Source organism: Engystomops pustulosus, chromosome 6 (genome assembly GCF_040894005.1).
Source record: "Engystomops pustulosus chromosome 6, aEngPut4.maternal, whole genome shotgun sequence".
NCBI classification, from domain to species: domain Eukaryota; kingdom Metazoa; phylum Chordata; class Amphibia; order Anura; family Leptodactylidae; genus Engystomops; species Engystomops pustulosus.
In genome coordinates, this window is record NC_092416.1 from 143755641 (window position 1) to 143778114 (window position 22474).

Sequence of the window (22474 nt, forward strand, 5' to 3'; positions counted from 1 at the left end):
AGACATGTTGGGATTTGCCCGCAGTAATCTAATGTGTGTTCTAGCTTATGGCGATTCTACACAGGATGATCATCGGGTGAATGAGCCTTTGGCTAACTAATATTCATCGATCAGGGATAGTAATGTGGTTCGTTGTTTGAGGCCTGAATTGTAAAGTCCATTTATACGCCAAAGACAGTAGAAAAGACTCCAGACAACCAGGAATAGGAGCTGCTGCATAATTTGCGGCTCTGACAGGGAGCTACAGACAGTGGAAAACGGCGAAGGTGTATGAGCCCATAGAAATGCGTGGGGATGTGCGATAGCATTTGATAGACCCACATTGTCCAAGTAGCCTCCATACAGTGTAAAATACTGTGCATCCAAAAACCGGGCATTTCTATATAAAATCACAGGACACACGGTACCGGTGCCGCGTAACACATCCAGGCAGTGCTAAAGCATAGTGTATATTGAGCGCACGCCCATGTGCCTTTGCAGATGACTCTTTCCAGGTCATAGAAGTACAAGGCTGTTACGACCTGTCCAATCGCATTACACACTACACTGCAGAGATCCGCTCTGGAAAATAATGACTCCGCAATGCTATGAGCACAGCATCAGTCTTACAGGCCCAGGAATCGGCCCGAAGCACAAGGTGACAATATTTATACAGTAGGCACTTACCCAAAAGAACAAGCAAATGTTGGCGACCGCCAGGTACGAGCTACAACTAAAGTTCCCTAAGCAAATAGGTTTTGTGCTACCTGAAAGGCAAATACACCGCGTTACATAGATAAACATTAATAATCAGATTTTTACTGTGCTCCCTAAGGCGCCATTCACATGTATCTTTTTTTTTTTTTTTTTTTTTTTAAGGAACCAGTACATTTGTAAAAAATCTTATTGACATATCTATTAAGCTTGGTAGAATGAGTGGGAAGGATAATGCCAGTGTAAACAATTAAAGTGAATCTTAAAGTACCATATATACTGGAGTATAAGCCTAGATTTTCAGCACAAAAAATATGCTGAAAACCCAAACTCGGCTTATACTCGAGTAAAAAGATAAATATAGAGTTATGCACTTGGGCCATGGAAACAAAAAGTATAATTATGTTCTAAACCAGTGATGGCAAACCTTTTAGAGACCGAGTGCCCAAACTACAACAAAGACCCGCTTATTTATCGCAAAGTGCCAACACAGAAATGTAATTTGTGATTTATACTCCCTACTCTGTCACAGTTTTCATTGATACCAGCCCCTGAGGACACGAATAAAGCAGAAAATAGTCCAAGGTAGAGCTGTCACTTTAAAATAGCTCTGTGCACAGCAAGTCCTGGGCTGTCTGGGACTGCAGGAAGACACCTGAAGTCATCTCTGGTGATGGCCTGAGTGCCCACAGAAAGGGCTCCGAGTGCCACCTCTGGCACCCGTGCCATAGGTTAGCCATCACTGTTCTAAACGGTCAATTACTTAGTAAAACTGAAGCTGAAAAGGACTTGGGCGTATTGGTGGATGGTAAACTTAATTTTAGTGACCAGAGCCAGGCGGCTGCTGCTAAAGCAAATAAAATTATGGGATGTATCAAGAGAGGAATAGATTCTCTTGATAAAGACATAGTTTTGCCCTTATACAAATCCCTGGTCAGACCACACATGGAATATTGTGTACAGTTTTGGGCACCAGTGTATAAAAAGGATATAGTAGAGCTGGAACGGGTGCAGAGGAGAGCAACCAGGATTATTAGGGGAATGGAGGGATTAGAATACCCTGACAGATTACAAAATTTGGGATTATTCAGTTTAGAAAAAAGACGACTAAGGGGAGACCTTATTACAATGTACAAATACCTGAACGGACAGTACAAGGATCTCTCCAAAGATCTTTTTATACCTAGGCCTGTGACCAGGACAAGGGGGCATCCTCTATGCCTAGAGGAGAGGCGATTCTACCATCAACATAGCCAAAGGTTCTTTACTGTAAGAGCAGTGAGACTATGGAACTCTCTGCCGCAGGAGGTTGTTATGGCTGACTCTATGTACATGTTCAAGAGGCCTGGATGCCTTTCTGGAGAGAAAAAATATCACGGGTTATGGGGATAAAACATTTATTTAATTCTTAAAGGTTGGACTTGATGGACTTGCATCTTTTCCCAGCCTTATATACTACGATACTATGAAAACTCACCTTTCCAGCTTCCCCAAGGGCTGGCTATATACTGGGGGGCAGGGTCTGGCAGGATATATAATGGGGAGGCTGTGACCAATGCATTTCCTACCCTTGGCTTATACTTGAGTCAATAAGTTTTCGCAGGGTGTGGTGGTAAAATTAGGGGCCTCGGCTTATACTTGGGTCAGCTTATACTCGAGTATATACAGTAAATATACCATCAAAATCTATCATGATAAACCCGAAACACTTACTAACAAATACAGGCACTGTGTCTGTGGAAATATTTTATATAATTGTCATCCATGGCTTACTTCCTTACTTAAAGAATTATTCTAATGAGTTTGTGAAGCAGAGCCCCTCTATGCGGCAGCTTCAAAGGCTATTACACTTATCAGTGGTGGTGGTGCTTAGAACAGTGTAACAATGTGTGAATCCGTAGTAGAGGCACTCTGGTAACTCCCCCCAGAGTTCTTCCGGGTCATTAGCATAATGTTTAAAGTTGATTTTAGAATGAAGGAGGCCATGGATAACAAATATAAGAAGATTACCATAGTCACAGTGCCTGGAGCTATGAGTAAATGCCCCTGGTTTATCATATTGGATTTTGATGGAAGATTTTCTGTAAGGAATGAATAACTTGGCTTGTGATGCAATCATACCTCAATTGCGTATATCTCCTATAAGTTCAGGGCCAGAACAGTCACACCTTTATCTTATATCTCCAGACAGGAGCAGTCAGTATACGCTTTTACTGCAATGAATTATTAAAATGCCTCCGTCCCTAAAAATAGGAATAAATAGGACGTCCATCACTCTGCAGCAAAGAGAAATGTGCACAGCTATTGTGATACTACAACTCCCAGCATGTACTGGTCAAGACATGCTAGAAGATGTAGTTGCACCAGGTGCAGGCGACTACTCTATTAGTTAAATATGGAAACTGAAAACTCATGTTTTTTTTTTCTTTTGCTGTATAGTTGACTTCTGAATGTCATCCTAGTGTTCGCTATTATATAGAACTTGCCCACTCCCTACATTTACATTAAAGGTCACCCCAGCGCACACAGCTCATATATGGAAAGTCATTTCTTGTAAAACTCTACATTACAAGTACATTTAAGATCTGTAATGTCCAGTTGTCCCTGCCATGCTGAGCCATTCCTGACACTGGTAGGCAAAGAGTGGACAGCGCTCAAAGCCTCCCCAACTGTGCAAGAAAGACTGCAGGTACGGACCTTGGACTATCAAACAAGATGATTCTTTCAATAGACACCCCCACCCCTTCCACAGGAGCGAAAAAGTGGACAAATCAAAATCTAACAGGCCCTAGCCAGCCCCAATATACTCTCCCCGACATCTTTGATCTCTCCCCAAACACAAAAGATCAATGGATGAAATATCAGTTAGTATCTGCAGATCTGATCTACTGTTCTCTTATTCATACAGTCACCTCTAAACATGTGGAGAAAAACTTTGCTTATTGAATATTTATGGCCATTAGGTGAAGGCTACTGGCTTAGTGACATTACTGTAAGATACACGTGCCCACTATTCTCTTCCCCCGGGACCTGTTTGGCATCATTGTGCTGGTACTTGCTATTCCCACCACTGCATTTCCTGGGTGGTAGGGGGATTTTAATCAGCTGGTATCCAAGCCTTGGTCAAGATGTCTCACTAATGCATAATATATCAATATATTTTCCTAAAGATTCCTTATATTAGGCAATCTTGCAGCTATACACTAAATTACCTTGTGCATATGGCTGGGGTTTGGGTGGCGATACAAATGTACAAAGAGAATTCCTTCTTCCAAGCACAACTCAGGTGGCATATCTAGAAAAATCCATAATTATGTGGTATATGTAGCTCTAAAAACAAAAAGGTCCCTTCTCCCAGTGTTGCTGAGCAGTAACTGCGGTGGGAATACTAGCAGCAGGGTAAGGGTATCCCCCTGTAGTCACTGGGCATTGGTCCAGCCGTCTGCCACTGACAGGACATCTGGGGGACACAGTTCTAGTGTTCCCAAGTGTCCCCTGGGTGACAGTCGCCAATACATTTAGTTCAGGTGGGAATGTCACTGCCCGACTAACTGCCTTAACTAATGGAGGTGAGATGGACACTGTTCACACCTGTCTCTCAGCAGGAGAGTCCCCCCCCCCTTCCAGATGCTGTCAGCTTCCTGCAGGTCAGCAAAATTGCCTTAGTGGGTCACCTCTGACACCTGTGCCACAGGTCGGCCATCACTGCCCTATACTCTTGTATACTGTATGGTATCTGTGGCAGCAAGACCGAGCAGTCCGACCCTATAGATGTAGTTGACCCTTTTAAGACAAACATGACAAATATATTCAATTCACAACATACATAAAAATAAAACTCACAACCCAATATGAAAAACCACCTCCATTTCTGCTTAGAGTTTCTTTACACACAGTAAACTTCACAGTAGTTTTGGAATAGTTTTTCATGTTTTTTTTTTTTGTTTTTTTTTAAGCCCAAACCAGGATGATAGCTACCACAAACTTGGTCTATGTATCAGACAAAGCAACTTCACATGCATGGTCCCAAATTCTGTATAACTCTGTATGGTCAGATGTGCGTTGCTCGTTCCCGAACGTGTTTCAGAGGCTTGGTACACGCCCATCGTCTATGTCACATTTTCAAACGCAATGTCCGTGGAGGAGGGGCTTGTCACAATTGCAAATGTGTTTCAATCGATATTCTTACGAATGGGAATGATAACCTTGTGTTTTGCATTGTTAACATGCAGTGTCAGGCCGCGTTCACATGTTGCATTTTTATACATTTGGTCAAAATGCATGTGTTTTATGATATTTACATGGAAAACACGTGCTGCTCTCTCCAGAAAGCTTGCGCTTTACTGGAAACGCATATGCGTTCTGGCAAGCCGCTCCCCATTGCGTTTAAAAACATAGAACGACTCCATTCTCCGCATGGAACAACTAATTTTTTTGTTGCCGCCACAGAAGGACTACCCCAATCACGTTACCCCACAACATGAGGCGCGAGGATGTGAATGATAAAGCCATAATCCAGCAGTCAATGTCTGGTCGTATTATGGTCGTGTGAAACTGACAGCGGCTACAATAAACAAGTGAGCAATGAACTTCCGAGGGAATAAAGCCCCAATACATGGGAGAGACAAGGCAACTGAATAGACTGAAGCCGGAAAACAGCCGTTAATGCGTCTCCTCGCTCCAGTCTGTCTTCCTATCTATCCCCCATGAGACTCCTGAGGAATTCCAACTCCGGTGAGCATTAACCAGAAGAAACTTATTGTGCAACAGGTTTCACCGTGTAAGACGTGAACTTAAAGAAGACATGAAAATGCAACATCAGACATGCACTTAGACAAACACACACAAGTCCCTATTCACATGAACGGAAGCGAATCACAAAAGGAGACGTTTAGCAGGGGGAGGGGGAGGGAGATTGCTGCAAGATTTTTTAGCCCTGGGAAAATGAACTCCAAGGGTCAAACTTAGCAAAGGGTGGGGTCCATGAATTGACTTAACCCCTGTAGGAAAACAGAATTCCAACAATCCCAAGCAGCGCATAACTGCAGATTACCCCCCACCCCCTTTAGTTGAGGTGAGACACGAATACAAAGGTACTGTAGACCTATGCTAGACAATAGCTGTGCGGTCCCACCTTGCCAGAAACTTATATACGTTCTAGCACCTGTAAATACACAGCGGATTAAGATTGCATTGTTACCAATATGACTGGTAAAGCTGTACACCATACACCGCTGTATTTGGGGGTCTAATATGTGTGTATTTTGGGGGAGGGGAGAAATTCCTTAGCAGTGAGACACAGTGATACAGCAGGCGAGGCAATCAAACAGTTAATTCTGGGAAAATTAGTGTTGTGCCGTTGATGCCAGGATGGTCTGACTTCCGCATACATGGCTGCTAGTAAGGGGAGGGCGGAAGCCATCATTCACACGGGGGGCATCGTTCACATAACGCTAGAATAAAGCTGGCCGTACTTTAAGGATTGCACAAGACACAGCCCTAGAAAGAGGAGTGACTGCAATAAGGCACTCAGGAAGTGCGCCACCCAGCAGCAGCCGTCACATCATGTACTGCTGGAACCGGATTGATGTGTTAAAGGCAAAGGACACAGTCATTCATTGTATTCATTGTATCAGAAGGAGATACAGGCACCTGACTATATATCCAGTGCATACCCCTATACCATCTCTAAGGGACATCCACAGATCAAATGATACATTTAATATGCAAGTGACATACGTTCTAGATAGTTACTGACACTCAGGCGTGATAATAGGTTGCAGGTAACCAGATACCTGGAGAGACCTGTAGCTATTCCAGATGACAGCAGGGCGGCACAGGATTGTGGGTGAGGGTGACAGCTGCTACACACAGGCATTTCATCTGGTAATTGGGCCTTCATTGCAAAATGAATTGAGTAATAGGATCTTGTTTCTATTGTATTATACTACAGCGAGCATGAGGTTAATGAATAGAGCCGTCTGTGTGTATGTGTCTACACCAGTATCACACACCGGGGTCACACTGCAGTACAGGCCCAATACATTACACTATACAGTATGGCAGCCAAGAGACACCACAACTTTTGGGAAAAATGTTAAATGTTTCACTAATTTATTTGCCATCACTGTTCTGGTTGGCATTGGGGTTTCTATGATCTTAGGCCTAGGCAGGTATTAAACCTATACAATATACACATATCATGCATCGGTCTCTATAGTGTGTGCATATCATGTATAGTATAACCCACATATACTGTACCCAGTACTATACAGTATATACAATTCTATATAGTCCCTATGTACTGTACCAATACACATGACTATATACTATATACATGTCCATTGATTCTATACAAGTATTACACCCATACACATTAGTATACAGTATGTACATGTCTATACAGTGTATATATGCATTGCAGCCATATACATTACAGTATGTACATGTCTATATGGTGTATATGCATTGTACCTATACACATCAATATACATTATGTACATGTCTATACAGTGCATAAATGTGTTGCACTCATATACATTAGTATACGGTGTGTACATGTCTATATGGTGTACATGTATTGCACCCATACACATTAGTATATACATGTATTTACATTGTGTATATATATCCCATATACATGTACTATACAGTATGCACAAGTCTGTGGTTTATATGTATTGTGCCCATATGCATTAGTATATACAGTGTATGTGTATTATACCCATATACATTAGTATATACATGTCTGTGCAGTGTATATATGTATTGCATCCTTATACATTAGTATATACATGTCTATACAGTGTATATATGTATTGTGCCCGTATACATTAGTGTATATGCAGTGTATATGTGTATTATACCCACATATTTTAGTATGTACATGTCTGTACAGTGTATATATGTATTGTGCCAATATACATTAGTATATACGTCTGTACAGTGTATATATGTATTGCGCCCATATACATTAGTGTATACAGTGTATCTATGTATTATACCTTGTCCAGGCAGTTGACTTTCTCAGTCGGGTAGACAATCTTGCCGCAGCGGGCACAGCTCGGGTTCATTGTGCCAGGTGATATGGATGACAGTAGCCGCAGGTGTGTTACAGTCTCCCAGGCTTCGTGTCAGCTTGTCTGCCCTCTCCGCCTTCCTCCCGCAGTCTCTCTCCCTCTCTCGTTCCCCAGCAGTCTCTCGCTGTCTCTTTGCCGCGCTGTCGGTGACAAACACAGGAGGAGGGTGGGGGTGTCGGGGACGCGCAAATTCGCGCACACAGTGGGCGGTTTTGGCCGGGGACGCGCACGTTTCCGTTGTCAGAGTAAATGAATAGAGAGCGGCATGTTGAGACTGCGGTCACTGTACGGGCTTGTATAATACGTGTCCGCTAATGTGTGCCCTGTATACAAGTACGTAGGGTTAATATACAGATGGCGGCTCCTTCTAAGCAAGCCGCTATGCTGCGTTCTATACTGTCAGTTCCTGCGCCGCTATCACTGAAGGGGGTATAGCTCAGTGGTAGAGCATTCGACTGCAGATCGAGAGGTCCCTGGTTCAAATCCGGGTGCCCCCTTCAAAGATTTTTTTTTCCCCACACTTATTATGAAATAATTAAATTATTAATAATCCACTTTTATGATTTTGAATTTATAAGCATACACTTGTTTTAAAATTGAACATAAAAAGGATTACATGTTAATTTAATTATATTAAGCCCGGATTTCTCAGTGGGACATGGAAATCCTAGAGCTCCAATGTAACAGTAAAAAGTAAGAAAAAGATAAAAAAGATAAAAGAGAGGAAATTCTGATTAGATGATTTTGTGCTGTGTGTCAGAGGACAAAGCAGAATCAGAAACCGGACATAAAGGGGGTATAGCTCAGTGGTAGAGCATTCGACTGCAGATCGAGAGGTCCCTGGTTCAAATCCGGGTGCCCCCTCACTAACTTTTTGTCTTTTATTATTATCTAAAATAACCACTTCACCCTATTATGCACTAGATAGAGGGACTGGTATTAGTTTGGCAAGGGGCAACATGGTCATATAAATGGTCCATGAGAATAGTGAGTTAGCATTTCACATAAAATAAAATTGGTTCCTGGTTTGTTCTGAGACTCGGTAAGTAAAGTATCAGATATTAGGGGTGAGCACAGTGCTGGTTCTTTTACAATTTATTGATATTTTACTGTTGTTATTTTTTATTTATAGTTATTTATACTTTTGGTAAATAATGAGATATTCTCACAAATAAATGGCATCCAATAAATGTATAGATCACCTGTGTCGAAGCCAATCTGGGAGGTTCTGTGGCAATGCTATGCTGAATAAATGGAGCCGCAGTGTATACAGTATACAGTATACAGTGCTACCACAGGATAAGCTCCGGCTATCATTAAATGACCAGCTGAAAATATACTTTTCCTGCAAATACCTTCTGTTGTTGGTGTCTGCCCCTTTCGTTAGGTGGCATCACAAATGGGTTTTAAAAAGGTGGCATCACAAATGTGATGACTGCAGCTGCAGCGACTGTTTGTGGCTAACCCTCAACACTTTACAGTCACAGCATTTATCCCGTTAAGGACCGCCTTGTCCGGTTTTTACATCCGTCACTAAGGGTACTTCTACTTTCTACGGCGCCGCAGCAGAAAATTATTGCAGGACAGTGGGTCCAGAAATAATGCTGTCGTAGCTGGGCTCACAGACCCAGCACTAGAATCTGGGTTCGTTAAAGCTCCCATCGCGGATGTTTAACCCCTTAGACACCACGGTCAAACCTGCACCGCAGTGTCTAAGTCAATTCAGAGGGAGTGGGCTCCCTCTGCCTCCCATCAACACCCATAGCAGCGATTGCGGGATGCCAATGACATCACAGGCAGCCCGGGGTCCTCTGAGGGACCCCTGAGCTACAATTAGGAACATTTGGTGAGAGAAAGATCTGGACCGCACATTCACACATTATATAATGATCGAATGCCGATAGGCTATACTAGCAAAACTTACTTGAGCTTCTTAGTTACCTTTTGATCAAATTTCATAAGGCCAATACCCAGATCATGATGACCTTGTTTTAGTGGGTCCCTACGCTAGTGTATGCGGCATCACATGGCGTCGCTCCAACAGAGGGTCATCAGAAACAAACATCCAGCAACCCCCCCAGTACCCATAATGGTGGACTACGCCCCCATGGCTCTGGGCCCTGGGTCCCTACAGGCATCGCACCACAGAAACAACAGACGGCATGCGCTACCGCAATGTGTGAACAGGTCTAGAATGCTCTCCATGCCATGAGGTCTCAGAAACTGGCTGAGTAGGCGGCCACTATATGCAGTCTAGTAAGCAGAGGTGGGGCCTAATAGATAACTATCAGGCTGTTTTACATGGTTCGAGTCTGCAATTCAAACTGCACCAGTGAACCTGGGAAAGAAGGATGGGAAACTAACAGTATAATACACTGCATTACATAGGTTGTGAAGTGCATTAAAAGATCCCCAATCAGTGCCCCCTTGTAGGGAAAATAATTTAAAAAAAAAATGTAAAAGAAAAAAAAAGTTTATTTAAAAAAAAAATTAAAAAAAGGAAAAAAGGACTAAAAAAAGGGGGGGAACGACACACAAAAATCACTGGCCTCTTTAAAAAAATAAATGTAAAATCACACATACAGTATTTTGTAACTCCACACCCGCACAAACCCAGGCAAAAAAATAAAAAGGATTTATCCTGTATGAAAAAATATTTCAATGTCATTGTTTAATCATCCATAATACAAAAAATTATACTACACACAATCAAAAAGCTTTTTGAACCTCTCGATCAGCGCCCCCCCCCCCCCGCACCGTTTTCAGTGGGTGCCAAGCATTGCTATTGCAACCCCGAAGCTACGACCCCAGGGCTGTACACAGTAAATGCCTGTAAGGTCCTGTTACATATGGGACAGTACTAGCAGTGTGTCAGCCTATGCATCAGCATAATGACCTGTACAGTAAAACAAAATCATTATTACGATGAACACAAAAAAATTTAAAAACCCACCAAAAGTTATGATTTTTACCAACCGTATATACTCCAGTATTAGCCGGCCCGAGTATAAACCGAGGCCCCTAAGCCGAGTAAAAGCTGAGCGTGGAAAATGCATTGGTCACAGCTTCCCAGTATATAGTCATAAGTCCCTTTTAGTAAATAGCCAGTCCCCTGTAGTATATATCCAGATCCCTGTAGCATATAGCTACCAGACCCTTGCAGTATATAGCCAGCCTTTCCCCTGTAGTACATAGCCAGCCATCCCCCTTTGATTTATATCCAGCTAGCGCCCTGTAGTATATAGCCAGTTCTCCACCTTTAGTATATAGCCAGCCCTTCTTCATAATATAGCTAGCCCCCTTTAATATACAGGCAGTCCCTGGCTTAGGTACAGGATAGGTTCTTTGTATGTAAGTCGGAACTGTATATTTTACAATTGTAGCACCAATTTTACAAGTGTCCCAGTGACAATTAGATTTTAATTTTTTTTTGCTGCAATGGGACCAAGGATCATCAATAAAGCTTCATTAGAGATACCTTAGAGCTGATCATTAAGTAGGGGACTGCCTGTATAGCCAGCTACCCCCATTTAGTATATAGCCAGCCCCCTTTAGTATATAGCCAGCCAGCACCTGTGTAGTATAATACCAGACAGCCCCTGTGTAGTATAATGCCATTACATAGTACATAGCTAGCATGCTACATAGTACATAGCTAGCCATCCCTCAGTTTGCCCAGCACAAAATAAAATTATTACACAACTGTAATACATTGTAACATAAATAAGAAGAAAAATGTCAGGCTTTAGGGCTAATGGACTCACTGGACCACCGCGGACGATGACGTAAGCCGACACCTGGGACCAGAGTCACCAGAGCCCACCACAAAGTGTGTTGGACTTGCTGCGGCGTGGTACCAACAGGCCATTCAACTGGTGCGACTTCGTCCGCGGTGGCAGCCAAGGCAAGGTACAAATACATTAAGCAGCATCGTAGTCAGCGACAGGAAAGAGGTCAGGACGGGCAGCACAGGATCACAGGAAGAGGCTGGCTATTTAACAGAATTGTCAGCTGGTCAGCGCCAATTAGCAGTGCACTGGCCCTTCAAATATTACAGAGCCGGTATGCGGGTACCGAGCCGCGGGACAAGGCACTGGAACCTGGCGAGGTAAATTAGATAACAGGGGACACGGAGGCACATGAGTGCTCCTGTGAACCGAGAGATGGGTCGCAGGGGCACCCGTGACAGTACCCCCCTTCTTTCGGCCTCCCCCTCTTCTTGGTCTGAAGAAACTTCTGCAGAAGGGCAGGGTCCAGGATGTTGTTGTCAGGCTCCCAGGACCTCTCCTCTGGCACGAACCCCTTCCAGTAGGCGTGAAAAAAACGCTTTCCTCCTTCCTTTAATTTCATATCCAGGACCTCCTTTGCCTCATAGACATCGGTTGCATCAGCCTCAGGAGCAGGAGGAGGTACTTGTCGGGAGAAGCGATTCAAGATGACTGGTTTCAGGAGGGAAGACATAGAAGGAGGACGGGATGCGCATGGTGGGAGGAAGACGCAGCTTTTATGCCACAGGATTGATGCACCTCTGCAACTCAAAGGGACCCAGGAAACGTGGCCCAAGTTTATAGCTGATAATCTTCATCCGGAATATCTGGAGGAGAGCCACACTTTATCGACTGGAGAAAAAACTGGTGGGAGGTCTGCGTTTCTTATCTACCTGAGTTTTGGTGTGGGCGGACGCCCAAAGTAGAGATTGACAAGTCTGGTCTTCTACCAACTCTTCCACGGCAGGAACATCAGCAGACACGGAGAGAGGAAGAGGCAGGCGTGTATTTCATCCATAAACAACAAACAAAAGAGTGGCACCGATAGACTCAGACTCCAGAGAATTGTAGGAGAATTCTGCCCTTGGCAACAGAGTGGACCAGTCGTCCTGTCGGGCAGAGACAAAATAGTCGAGATAGCAGCCCAGGGTCTGATTAACCCTTTCAACATGTCCATTGGACTGCGGATGGTATGCAGATGAAAAGTCCAGCTTCACTTGAAGTTGACCACACAGGGATCACCAAAAACGGGAAACAAACTGGACCTCACGGTCTGAGACAATATGCAGGGGAAGTCCATGAAGCCAGAAGATGTGCAGGAAGAACAGGCTGACAAGGCGCGGAGATGACGACAGACGTGGCAGAGGAACAAAATAGGACATCTTGGAAAACTGATCCATTACCACCCAGATGACTGTAATAGATCTCTGCACCCTAGGGTGCCCAGGCACACGAGAGCAATGTCCCCAAGTCAGTATCCTCTTCCGAAGAGCTGGTCGGACATAGGTCTTGCCAGGTGGAAGCTGCCATAAGTCCACAGGAGCAGCAACAACTAGTCGTTCCAGGGGAACGATATGACAAGCAGCCGTTTCTTCCCCAACAACATGAGAGGCACGAGAGAGGGCATCAGCTTTGATGTTCTTCTCAACTGGATGGAAGTGAATCAGGAAGTGGAACCTAGAAAAGAAGAGGGGCCAGTGAGCCTCTCAAGGTTTGAGACGATGAGCAGTCTGGATATATAGGTCTGACCAGTCACTCGAAGTGCCCATCACGAGTATTGAAGGTGGTCTTCCATTCATCACCTTTGCGGATCCGAATGAGGTTATACGCTCCACAGAGGTCTAGTTTGGTGAAGACCTTGGCTCCACACAAGCAGTCAAAGAGTTCCGTGATCCACGGCAAAGGATAGCGGTTCTTCACAATGATCTTGTTTAGGCCATGATTGATTGCTTCTCAAAAAAACATCATTATATGGAGCGGGGAGACCCATTAGAGGCTTGGAGGACTGCGGAAGCAACACCTGGAGACGGGACAAGGTAGTTCCAGACAACGTGACTGGCATTCCGGTCCCCAGCAGAGAACTTCACCCGTCTGCCAGTCGAGCACCAGTACATGGAGCTCCAACCACGTGGTGCTCCAATCTCAGACTGTTCTGAGCTCAACTGTGTCGGCATAAGCTCAATGTGCAGCGAGCACTGGTTAATAAAGCCTCTGCACAACTTGGGATCCCCATCATATTAAGAAAGCATATGATTGGGATCAGCCTAGGGTCAGCGGTAGCTAGGCTAACCGGAGTAGCAGGGGGGGGGGGCACAGGAGCTTGAAGCAGTTGCTGATTTGCCATTGATTGCTGCAACATGGCGGTGACTCGACTTTGCGCGGCAATCTGCTGGGACTGCTGGATCACGACAGTGGTAAGATCAGCCAGTCCTGGTAGCAGGACCTTGGCGGGGTCCATGGCTGGATCTTACTGTCAGGCTTCAGGGGTAATGGATGCGCTGGACCACCGCGGATGATGATGTAAGCCGACAACTGGGACCGGAATCTAAGGGGTACCCGGTTTTCACCGGAGCCCGCCGCAAAGCAGGTTAAACTTGCTGCGGAGTGGTACCAACAGGTCGTTCCACAGGTGAGACTTTGTCCGCGGTAGCAGCAAGACGAGGTACAAAAACGTTAAGTAGATTCGTAGTCGGGGACAGGCAAGAGTTCAGGGAGGGCAGCACGGGATCAGAGTCATGGACATAGCAATAGGTCAAGACAGCTAGCGAATGAGCATAATCAGGAATGGAACCGAAGTCACAACAGGAAATCACAATAATAGCACAGGGCATGAAACACAGGAAGAGGCTGGCTATTTAACAGAATTGGAAGCCGGCCAGCACCAATTAAATTTTACAGAGCCATCGCGTGCGCGCCCTAGGAGACGCGGACACGCACATAGAGCCGCAGGAAGCAGCGCTGGAACCCAGCGAAGTAAGTGAGACAACAGGGCACACGGAGGCACATGGGTGCATCTGTGACCCAAGACAAAAAAGAACCAACATTTTTAAGGAACAGTTTCATCACTCCAGTTGCAACAAGTCACCGTATTTTTTCTTTCGGATATACTGTATGAACATCAAACAATAACCACTTATTTGATGTAAAATGTATACCAACCTAGAATGCATTGTCCGTGGTGGCAGCCAAGACGAAGTACAGAATCGTAAAGCAAACTCCTGGTCGGAGACAGCCATGTGGTTGAGACAGGGATCAGAGTCGGGCACGTAGGATAGGCAGCACGGGATCGAAGTCAATAACGGAATCGGGGTCACAACAGGAAGTCACAATAACAGCGGAGGGCATAGGAACAAAGCTTTCTCTAGGGCACAAGATCCGGCTGGGGACACAGGAAGAGGCAGGCTATTTAACAGAATTGGCAGCCGGACAGCGCCAATTAGCAGCACACTGGCCCTTTTAAACTTTACAGAGCTGTTGCACGTGCTCGCCCTAGAAGACGAGGACGTGTGCTCTGAGCCATAAGCTCCGAGAGCTAAGTGAGACAACGGGCCACACAGAGGCACACGGGTTCACCTGTGACCCGAGATATAACTTTCTTTTGTTAAGAAAAATTAGATATACAGGTGGTCCCCTGGTTACATAAAAGATAGGTTGTGTAAGTTTGTTCTTAAGTTGAATTTTTATGTAAGTCGAACAGTATATTTTATCATTGTAACCTCAGCCAGGATTTCAAATGGTCTTTGTGACAATTGGATTTTAACCCCTTAACGCCAAAGCCACTTTTCACCTTCCTGACACGGCCCATTTTTTCAAATCTGCCCTGTGTCACTATAAGTGGTTATAACTTTGGAACGCTTTAACTTATCCAAGTGATTTTGAAATTGTTTTCTCATGACACATTGTACTTCATGTTAGTTACAAAATTTTGGTGGTATGTTTTGCATTTATTTATGAGAAAATCAGATATTTGGTGAAAAATTCTCAATTTTCGAAATTCAAAATGTTCTACTTTTTCATAACACCAGAAAACGTAATAACCAACATTCACCGAATGTCTACTTTATACCTCCGTGGTTTTTTATACATACTATCATTTTTGTAGGATGTTATGGAGCTTTGAACGTCAGGTGCGATTTTTCACATTTTCATAAAAAAAGCAAAACCCTGCTATTGAGGGACCTGCTCAGGTTTGAAGTCACTTTGAGAGGCCTAAATAAAAGTAAAACCCCATAAATTACTCCATTATAGAAACTACACCCCTCAACGTACGTAAAACAACTTTTATGAAGTTTGACCCTTTAATTGGTTTACAGGGGTTAAAACAAAATCGGATGCAATTTTGAAATTTATTTTTTTTGTGACTAAATGAATGTGTGTTTCATAAAATGTACAAATTCTCAGTGGATAAAATACCAAAACACTCCACAAAATTTGATACCCAATCTCTCCCGTGTATAATAATACCCCATATGTGGTGGTAACCTGCTGTATGGGCACACGCCAGGGCATTGAGGGGGGAGCTGCGCCATTCAGAGCAGATTATGCATTGTCACTTTATAATGGCTATACAATCTTTATTTTTTGGCAATTAGGACATATAAGGGCTTATTTTTTGCAACATGAGATGCACTTTACAAATACTTCATTTTAGTGGGTCTGTAGCTTTTTGATAAGATTTTATTAACTCTTTAATGTATGGAGGAAAAGAAAATACTATAATATTTTTATTCTATAGATCACTATGATTACGGTGATACCTAATTTATATATTTTTTAGGAAAAAAACGAATATAAAGAAAATCTCATTTGTTTTTGCATCGCCATCTTTTCGGAGATATAACTTTAATATTTTTTGGTTGACAGAGCTAGTTTAGGGCTTATTTTTTTTACGTGTTGAGTTGTCCTTTTCAGTGGTACCATTTTGGTGCACATAACTTTTTTTTGATCACTTTTTGGAACATTTTTCTGAAGGGATTTTATGAAAATGTTCATTTTTGGCGTTTTGTTTTTACGGCGTTCACCGAACGGGTCCAATAATGTTTCCGACTTATTTTACAGATTGTTACGGACGCGGCGATACCAAATATGTGGGGTATTTTGGTGATTTTCAGGTTTTTTAACTTTATTAAATGTGTATAGGGAATGTTTGTGTTTAGGGGACTTTAACTTTATTTAATTAGTTCTTTTTATTCAAAAGTGCTTTTTACTTTTTTTTCTTTACTTTTACAGGTTAGCTTGAACAAGCGATCCACTGATCGCTTGTTCAAGCTATTCTTGACTTAATACTGTATAATACAGATGTATTACACTGTATTATGTGACACACTGAGCATGCTACGCATGCTCAGTGTGTCACAGCCGGGTCCTGCCGCCTCCCCGGATCGGAGCAGCGGACCCCCCGGTAAGCGTCGCGCGGGGGGGGGGGGGTGTGTGTGTGTGTACGATTCCAGCTAAATGCCCCTGACACGCCACGGCATGTTAGGGGTTAACACACGCAATCGGAGAAATCTCCGATCGTGGGTGTTAGAGGCGGGTGTCGGCTATAATATATAGCTGACACCCGCAGCTTCTGGCCCCGGCTCTGTTCAGGAGCCGGGGCCAGAAGCTTGACGTTCTATTACTGCATTTTGCGGGAACGCACCTCCCTCCATGCAGTAATAGTACGTCAAATGTCGGGAAGGGGTTAAAAATGTTGGATTCTCATCAGAACCAGGATTATTAATAAAGCTTCATTGCAGACACCTTTCATAACTATTATAGTTGTTTATTGTAGCCTAAGGATAAAGTATAGTTATTTAACAATATTCAAAGGTCTGTTTATAAGTCGGGTGTTCTTAAGTAGGGGACCGCCTGTAATGTGTTGTTTGTTTTTTTTAAAGAACCCTTTTCTATATAGATTTCCAAACCTCTATCCTCAAACTATGTGCCCTGGTCCTGTGCACAATACTGGAAAGAATAAATCATGTGCTAGATCTTTGTACTGAACACAAACGTATTTGTACATGTACAATAGGTCAGATCACCACTGAGGCCATTCATAGAAAAAAGGCTATCCATCCCACTTAGCATGGTTAGTTATGTTGTGAGGGGTTTATATAGGAGTGCACATATTTGTTAGTACATGATGTAGTGGTTACGGAAAGTATTCAGACCCCTTTAAATTTTTAAATCTTTGGTAAGATCAAAAAAGAAATTTTTTTTGCTCATTAATTAACACTCTTCTCCCCATATTGACAGAAAAAAAACCCCAGAAATGTAGATATTTTTGCTTATTTATTAAACAACAAAAACTGAAATATCACATGGTCATAAGTATTCACCCCTTTGCTCAGTATTTAGTAGAAGCTTTTGAGCTGGTACAGCCATGAGTCTTCTTGGGAATGATGAAACAAGTTTTTTCACACATAGATTTATGGATCCTCTGCAATTCTTCCTTGCAGATCTTCTCCAATTGTTCTGAAGCCACTGCTATGTTATTTTAGCTGTGAGCTTAGGGTCATGGGGGAGATTTAATAGAAGTGTGTGAGGTAAAACTGTCCTAGTTGCCCATGGAAACCAACCAAAGTTCAACTTTAATTTTATAAACCGCTGTGGGAAAATGAAAACTGAGCTCTGATTGGTTCCCATGAGCAATTCTGCTCTCAGATGCTTGTGATAAATCTCCTATTGTCTTATTGGCAGCTAAACTTACGGCCCAGTTTGAGGTCCAGAGCACTCTGGAAGAGGTTTTCATCCAGGATATCTCTGTACTTGGCCACATTCATCTTTCCTTCAATTACAACCAGTCGTCCTGTCCCTGCCCCCATAGCACAATGCTGCCACCACCATGTGCCACTGTTGGGATTGTATTTGGCAGGTGATGAGCAGTGCCTGGTTTTCTCCACACATACCATGCAGAATTAACGCCAAAAAGTTCAATCTTCTTCTCATCAGACCGCAGAATCTTATGTGTCAGCACATACATAATTTTACAAAGGTTTAGAAAATGGATGGATCTTACCAAGAGCCATTTTGTGGGGAGCACTCAGTAACTTAGTGGTCCACATGCTACTTACATTAGCCACTGCACGGGGGCATTAGGGAACAGGTTAGGACGAGGGTAAATATATGTCGACAAGGCTTTTGCCCCATTATCTCTTTCCCTGTGAGTGCTCCCCACAAAATGGCTCCTGGTAAGACCTACAGGTTCACATGCAGAGTTTTGCTACTTTTCAAACAGGGAAAAAAAAAATGCAACTTGGAGCGCCCTGGCCAAAACCCAAATGCAACATGCCATTAACACCCACAATCGGTACTAGCACATATGTTGAAATCTGTTAAATCTCATGGTCGAACCCAATCACAGCACTGGCAGCCAAGTTGTATTGCAGTATTTTGTGAGCAATCAGGTTTAAAATTCTAGGATTCCTAAAAACATAGCATGATGTTTTTAAAATTACTTTTTGTCTAGGTTGTACATATAAATAAACAAAAATTAGGTATCCCTGAGTCCTAAATGCACGATTCATCAATGGATTAAAATAATTATCACATAAGATAACAAAAATCTAAATCACTGCTCTTTTTGACACCCATAAAACCATTGGTTTCAATAGATAATGGTGTCTGTTAGTATATGTTTTCATATCTTCAATCGGACCTTCAATTATTTGAGCAGATAATTGTAATTAAAAAAACATATGGCTATAAAAATGAAGAAAAAATGACTCAAGGGTGCATCCGCACGTTCAGTTTTTCAGATGCAGTTTTTCATGCCGAAACCACGAGTGAAGTACAAATAGAGGAGTAGAGCACTTCTTAGTAATTCCTTACCATTATGATACACACCTACTTTTGGCTCTAAAAAACTTCATCTGAAAAACTGAACATGTGGCTGCACCCGAGAGCGCATTCCACGATGCGTTGCATATTTACATACAGTGGTGGCCAAAAGTATTGGCACTCCTGCAATTCTGTCAGATAATACTTGTTTTCTTACAGAAAATTATTGCAATCACAAATTCTTTGGTATTAATATCTTCATTTATTTCGCTTGCAATGAAAAAACACAAAAGAGAATGAAATAAAAGTTGAATCATTGATCATTTTACACAAAATGCCAAAAATGGGCCGGACGTAAGCGGACACCTGAGTCTAAGTGGTACCCGGTTTTCACCAGAGCCTGCCACAAAGCGGGCTGGATTTGCTGCGGTGTGGTACCACCAGGTCGTCAGACAAACTCATGGTCAGGGACAGGTAGGAGGTTGAGACAGGCAGCACAGGATCAGAGTCGGGTACATAGCGGTAGGTCAGGACATGCAGCATGGAATCGGAGTCAGGAACAGAATCGTGCCAGGGGCGTGCACCAGACCGCAGGGAGCAAGAAGACCGTGGCTGAATCTGGAAGAGGTGAGTTATCAAGCAGACAGGCTACGGGGTCACAGTAAGGCACACGGGTGCACATATCCCGAGTCGCAGGGGCAGCTGTGACCGTAACAGTACTCCCCCCCTTTCCTTCGGCCTCGCCCTTTTCTTGGACAGGAGGAACCTGTGTAGAAGAGCACTATCCAGGATGTTGTTCTCGGGTTCCCAAGACCTTTCTTCTGGGCCAAACCCCTTCCAGTCGGCAAGATAGAATCGCTTCCCTCTGACAATCTTCATATAAAGGACCTCTTTCACCTCGAAGTCTTCAGAAGCATCAGCTTCAGGAGCAGGAGGAGGTACTTGCCGGAAGAAGAGATTCAGGATGACAGATTTCTGTAGGAAGACGTGGAAGGAATTTGGGATGCGCATGGTGGGAAGAAGGAGAATCTTATACGCCACAGGATTAACGCACTGTAAGGCCCGTTCCACACTTGCGAGTGTGATGCGATGAACTAGCATCACACTCGCAATGCATGCTGCCGGGATCACACGGGCCGAACGCTGCGCACCGGGAGTGAACTGACATGCTGAGTTCACTCCCACGGTGCAGCGATCGGGACGTGCATTCCCGGCAGCTTGCGTTGCGAGTGTGATGCGAGTTCATCGCATCACACTCGCAAGTGTGGAACGGGCCTAACACCTCCAACCGTCCCAGGAAACGTGGACCCAGTTTGTAACTGGGGATCTTCAACCAAACATTTGTGCATGGTTTCGCAAGACCATTGTTGGTATTTCCCTTTACTTAACACTATTTTTCTTTTCCTTATATTGAATTTATTGTACTTTGTTAAAGATGAAAACCTTTAATAAATGTAATTTGAATATAAATAGAAACGGTAAGGTAGCGTTTTTACAGATGAGTAAAAAATGCAGCAAAAAGCGCAATGTAACCCTTAGGTCGGTTTCCCACGTGGCACTTTGGTTGTGTTTTTAAACGCATCCAAAACTCAAGTGGGTGGGGGTTTGGCCAAAACGCATATGAGTTTCCAATGAAACACGTGTTGGAAACGCATATGCGTTTTTGCCAAACCCCCTCCAAATTGAGTTTTGGATGCGCTTAAAAATGCAACAAAAATGCCACATGGGAAACCGCCCTTGGGCTACTTGCGCACACTGTGATTTTCAGGACGCATGTCAAATGTTTTTTTGACGTCTGACATCATACATTCTCATACTTGTGAGGCCCCTTCCACACTTGCGTTTCAGATCACGTCAGAGTCTGATCAGGGTGCGATCAGGGTTTGGTCAGTGAAAAACTGACATTTTGCATCAGAGTTCAATCAGTTTTCTAAATGCAAGAATATGCTGAATGGTCAGTTCAATTGTTTGTATGATCAATATAGTGTCTATTCTCTTTTTATATGTCGGGTTTATATCTCTGTATTAATCCTATTGTAAACCAGTTTCTTTAAGGGTATTTATCCAAAATCCACCTGATTTGGAGATGAGCGCGCTCCGAGCGTGCGCTGTCCGAGTTCCCGTCCCGTGGCCGCGCCGCTCACTATTGTTGCCAGGATACCCCTGGTGACGTCATCCAGGGGTTGATCTAAGCTTCGGTCATGTGCGCGGTCATGTGACCGGATCCGGACATCACGACGGCCGTGCGCCACAATATCTCAACACAGGTGCGACGCATTTTTCAATCTATCTAGTATATATACTTCCGCTTTTAACTCTGTTACACACCTCCTGACGAAGCCGCAGGGTGAAACGTACGTCGAGGTTCTTGGACCGCGGCGTGTCTGTGTGTTCCTCAGGCAAGATGACACAAGGTATATATGGGTTCTAATCATATGTTTGATTATGGGTTAGATTTCTTTATTTAGTGAGTCTTCCCCTTATGTTATCCCTAGCTTTGAAACAGTTGTGTTCAATTTATGACCATCTTTTGCCACTACACTGGCAGCACTGGAACACAACTTATCTATGTGGACATGTTATAACTGGTATTGTCCCCATAGATCTGTATGGTCTCTTGCCGGGCGCACACACACGCTGTGGTAGCTTCTATATCTACCCACTGTTTTACCGGATATTTTCTTAATGTGATTTTCTTACGGTTCTCCATATGATAAGTGTTGCTGTAATTTATTGATTCATATTTTGTTGTTTGGATATTGAATAAAATATTTTGAAATTTTTACCCTTTTCTACACAATTATTGTGCTCTCGCCCCTTTTGGTGTGTTTTAGTGGCTCTTTGAGCCGAGCGAGTGGGTACATTTGGGTGATGACCCCTCTTCTTCTCTTTTGAGGTTCTTTTTGGTTGGCTAACTTGTTTCTGGTTCTGATTCATTTCAGAAAATACCTCAGTCTATATGGACTATAAAAAACGGGACTCTAACTGGCTGACCCAGTTAGGTTCTGTTTTCGGAGAGAAAGCAGTGGGCGATACTGAAGCTCGTAACACTAAAGAATTGAAGCAAAAGATTTCTGAGCTACTCAGAAAACGTACGCGCTTGTGGTGGAATAAAGCTGCATTAGAGAACTACTTGCAGAAGGGAATTATTCCCCGAGGACTAAGAGTACAAGT

General features: G+C 43.5%; 1 protein-coding gene and 2 non-coding genes across 3 annotated transcripts in view; 2 read left to right on the plus strand and 1 right to left on the minus strand.

Annotated features, from left to right (window-relative positions):
- LASP1 (LIM and SH3 protein 1) overlaps positions 1-8006 on the minus strand; it is a 29932-nt gene extending 21926 nt beyond the window's left edge. The window contains exon 1 of the mRNA XM_072111550.1: positions 7698-8006. Coding sequence (XP_071967651.1) covers positions 7698-7766 — 69 coding nt within the window. The 5' untranslated portion in view covers positions 7767-8006. The remainder of the gene's footprint in view (positions 1-7697) is intronic.
- Positions 8007-8197: 191 nt separating this feature from the next.
- TRNAC-GCA (transfer RNA cysteine (anticodon GCA)) lies at positions 8198-8269 on the plus strand. The gene has a single exon. It is a non-coding gene; the product is annotated as a tRNA-Cys (tRNA).
- A 295-nt stretch (positions 8270-8564) lies between these two features.
- On the plus strand, positions 8565-8636 carry TRNAC-GCA (transfer RNA cysteine (anticodon GCA)). Its single transcript has one exon. It is a non-coding gene; the product is annotated as a tRNA-Cys (tRNA).
- The last annotated feature ends 13838 nt before the right edge of the window (positions 8637-22474 follow it).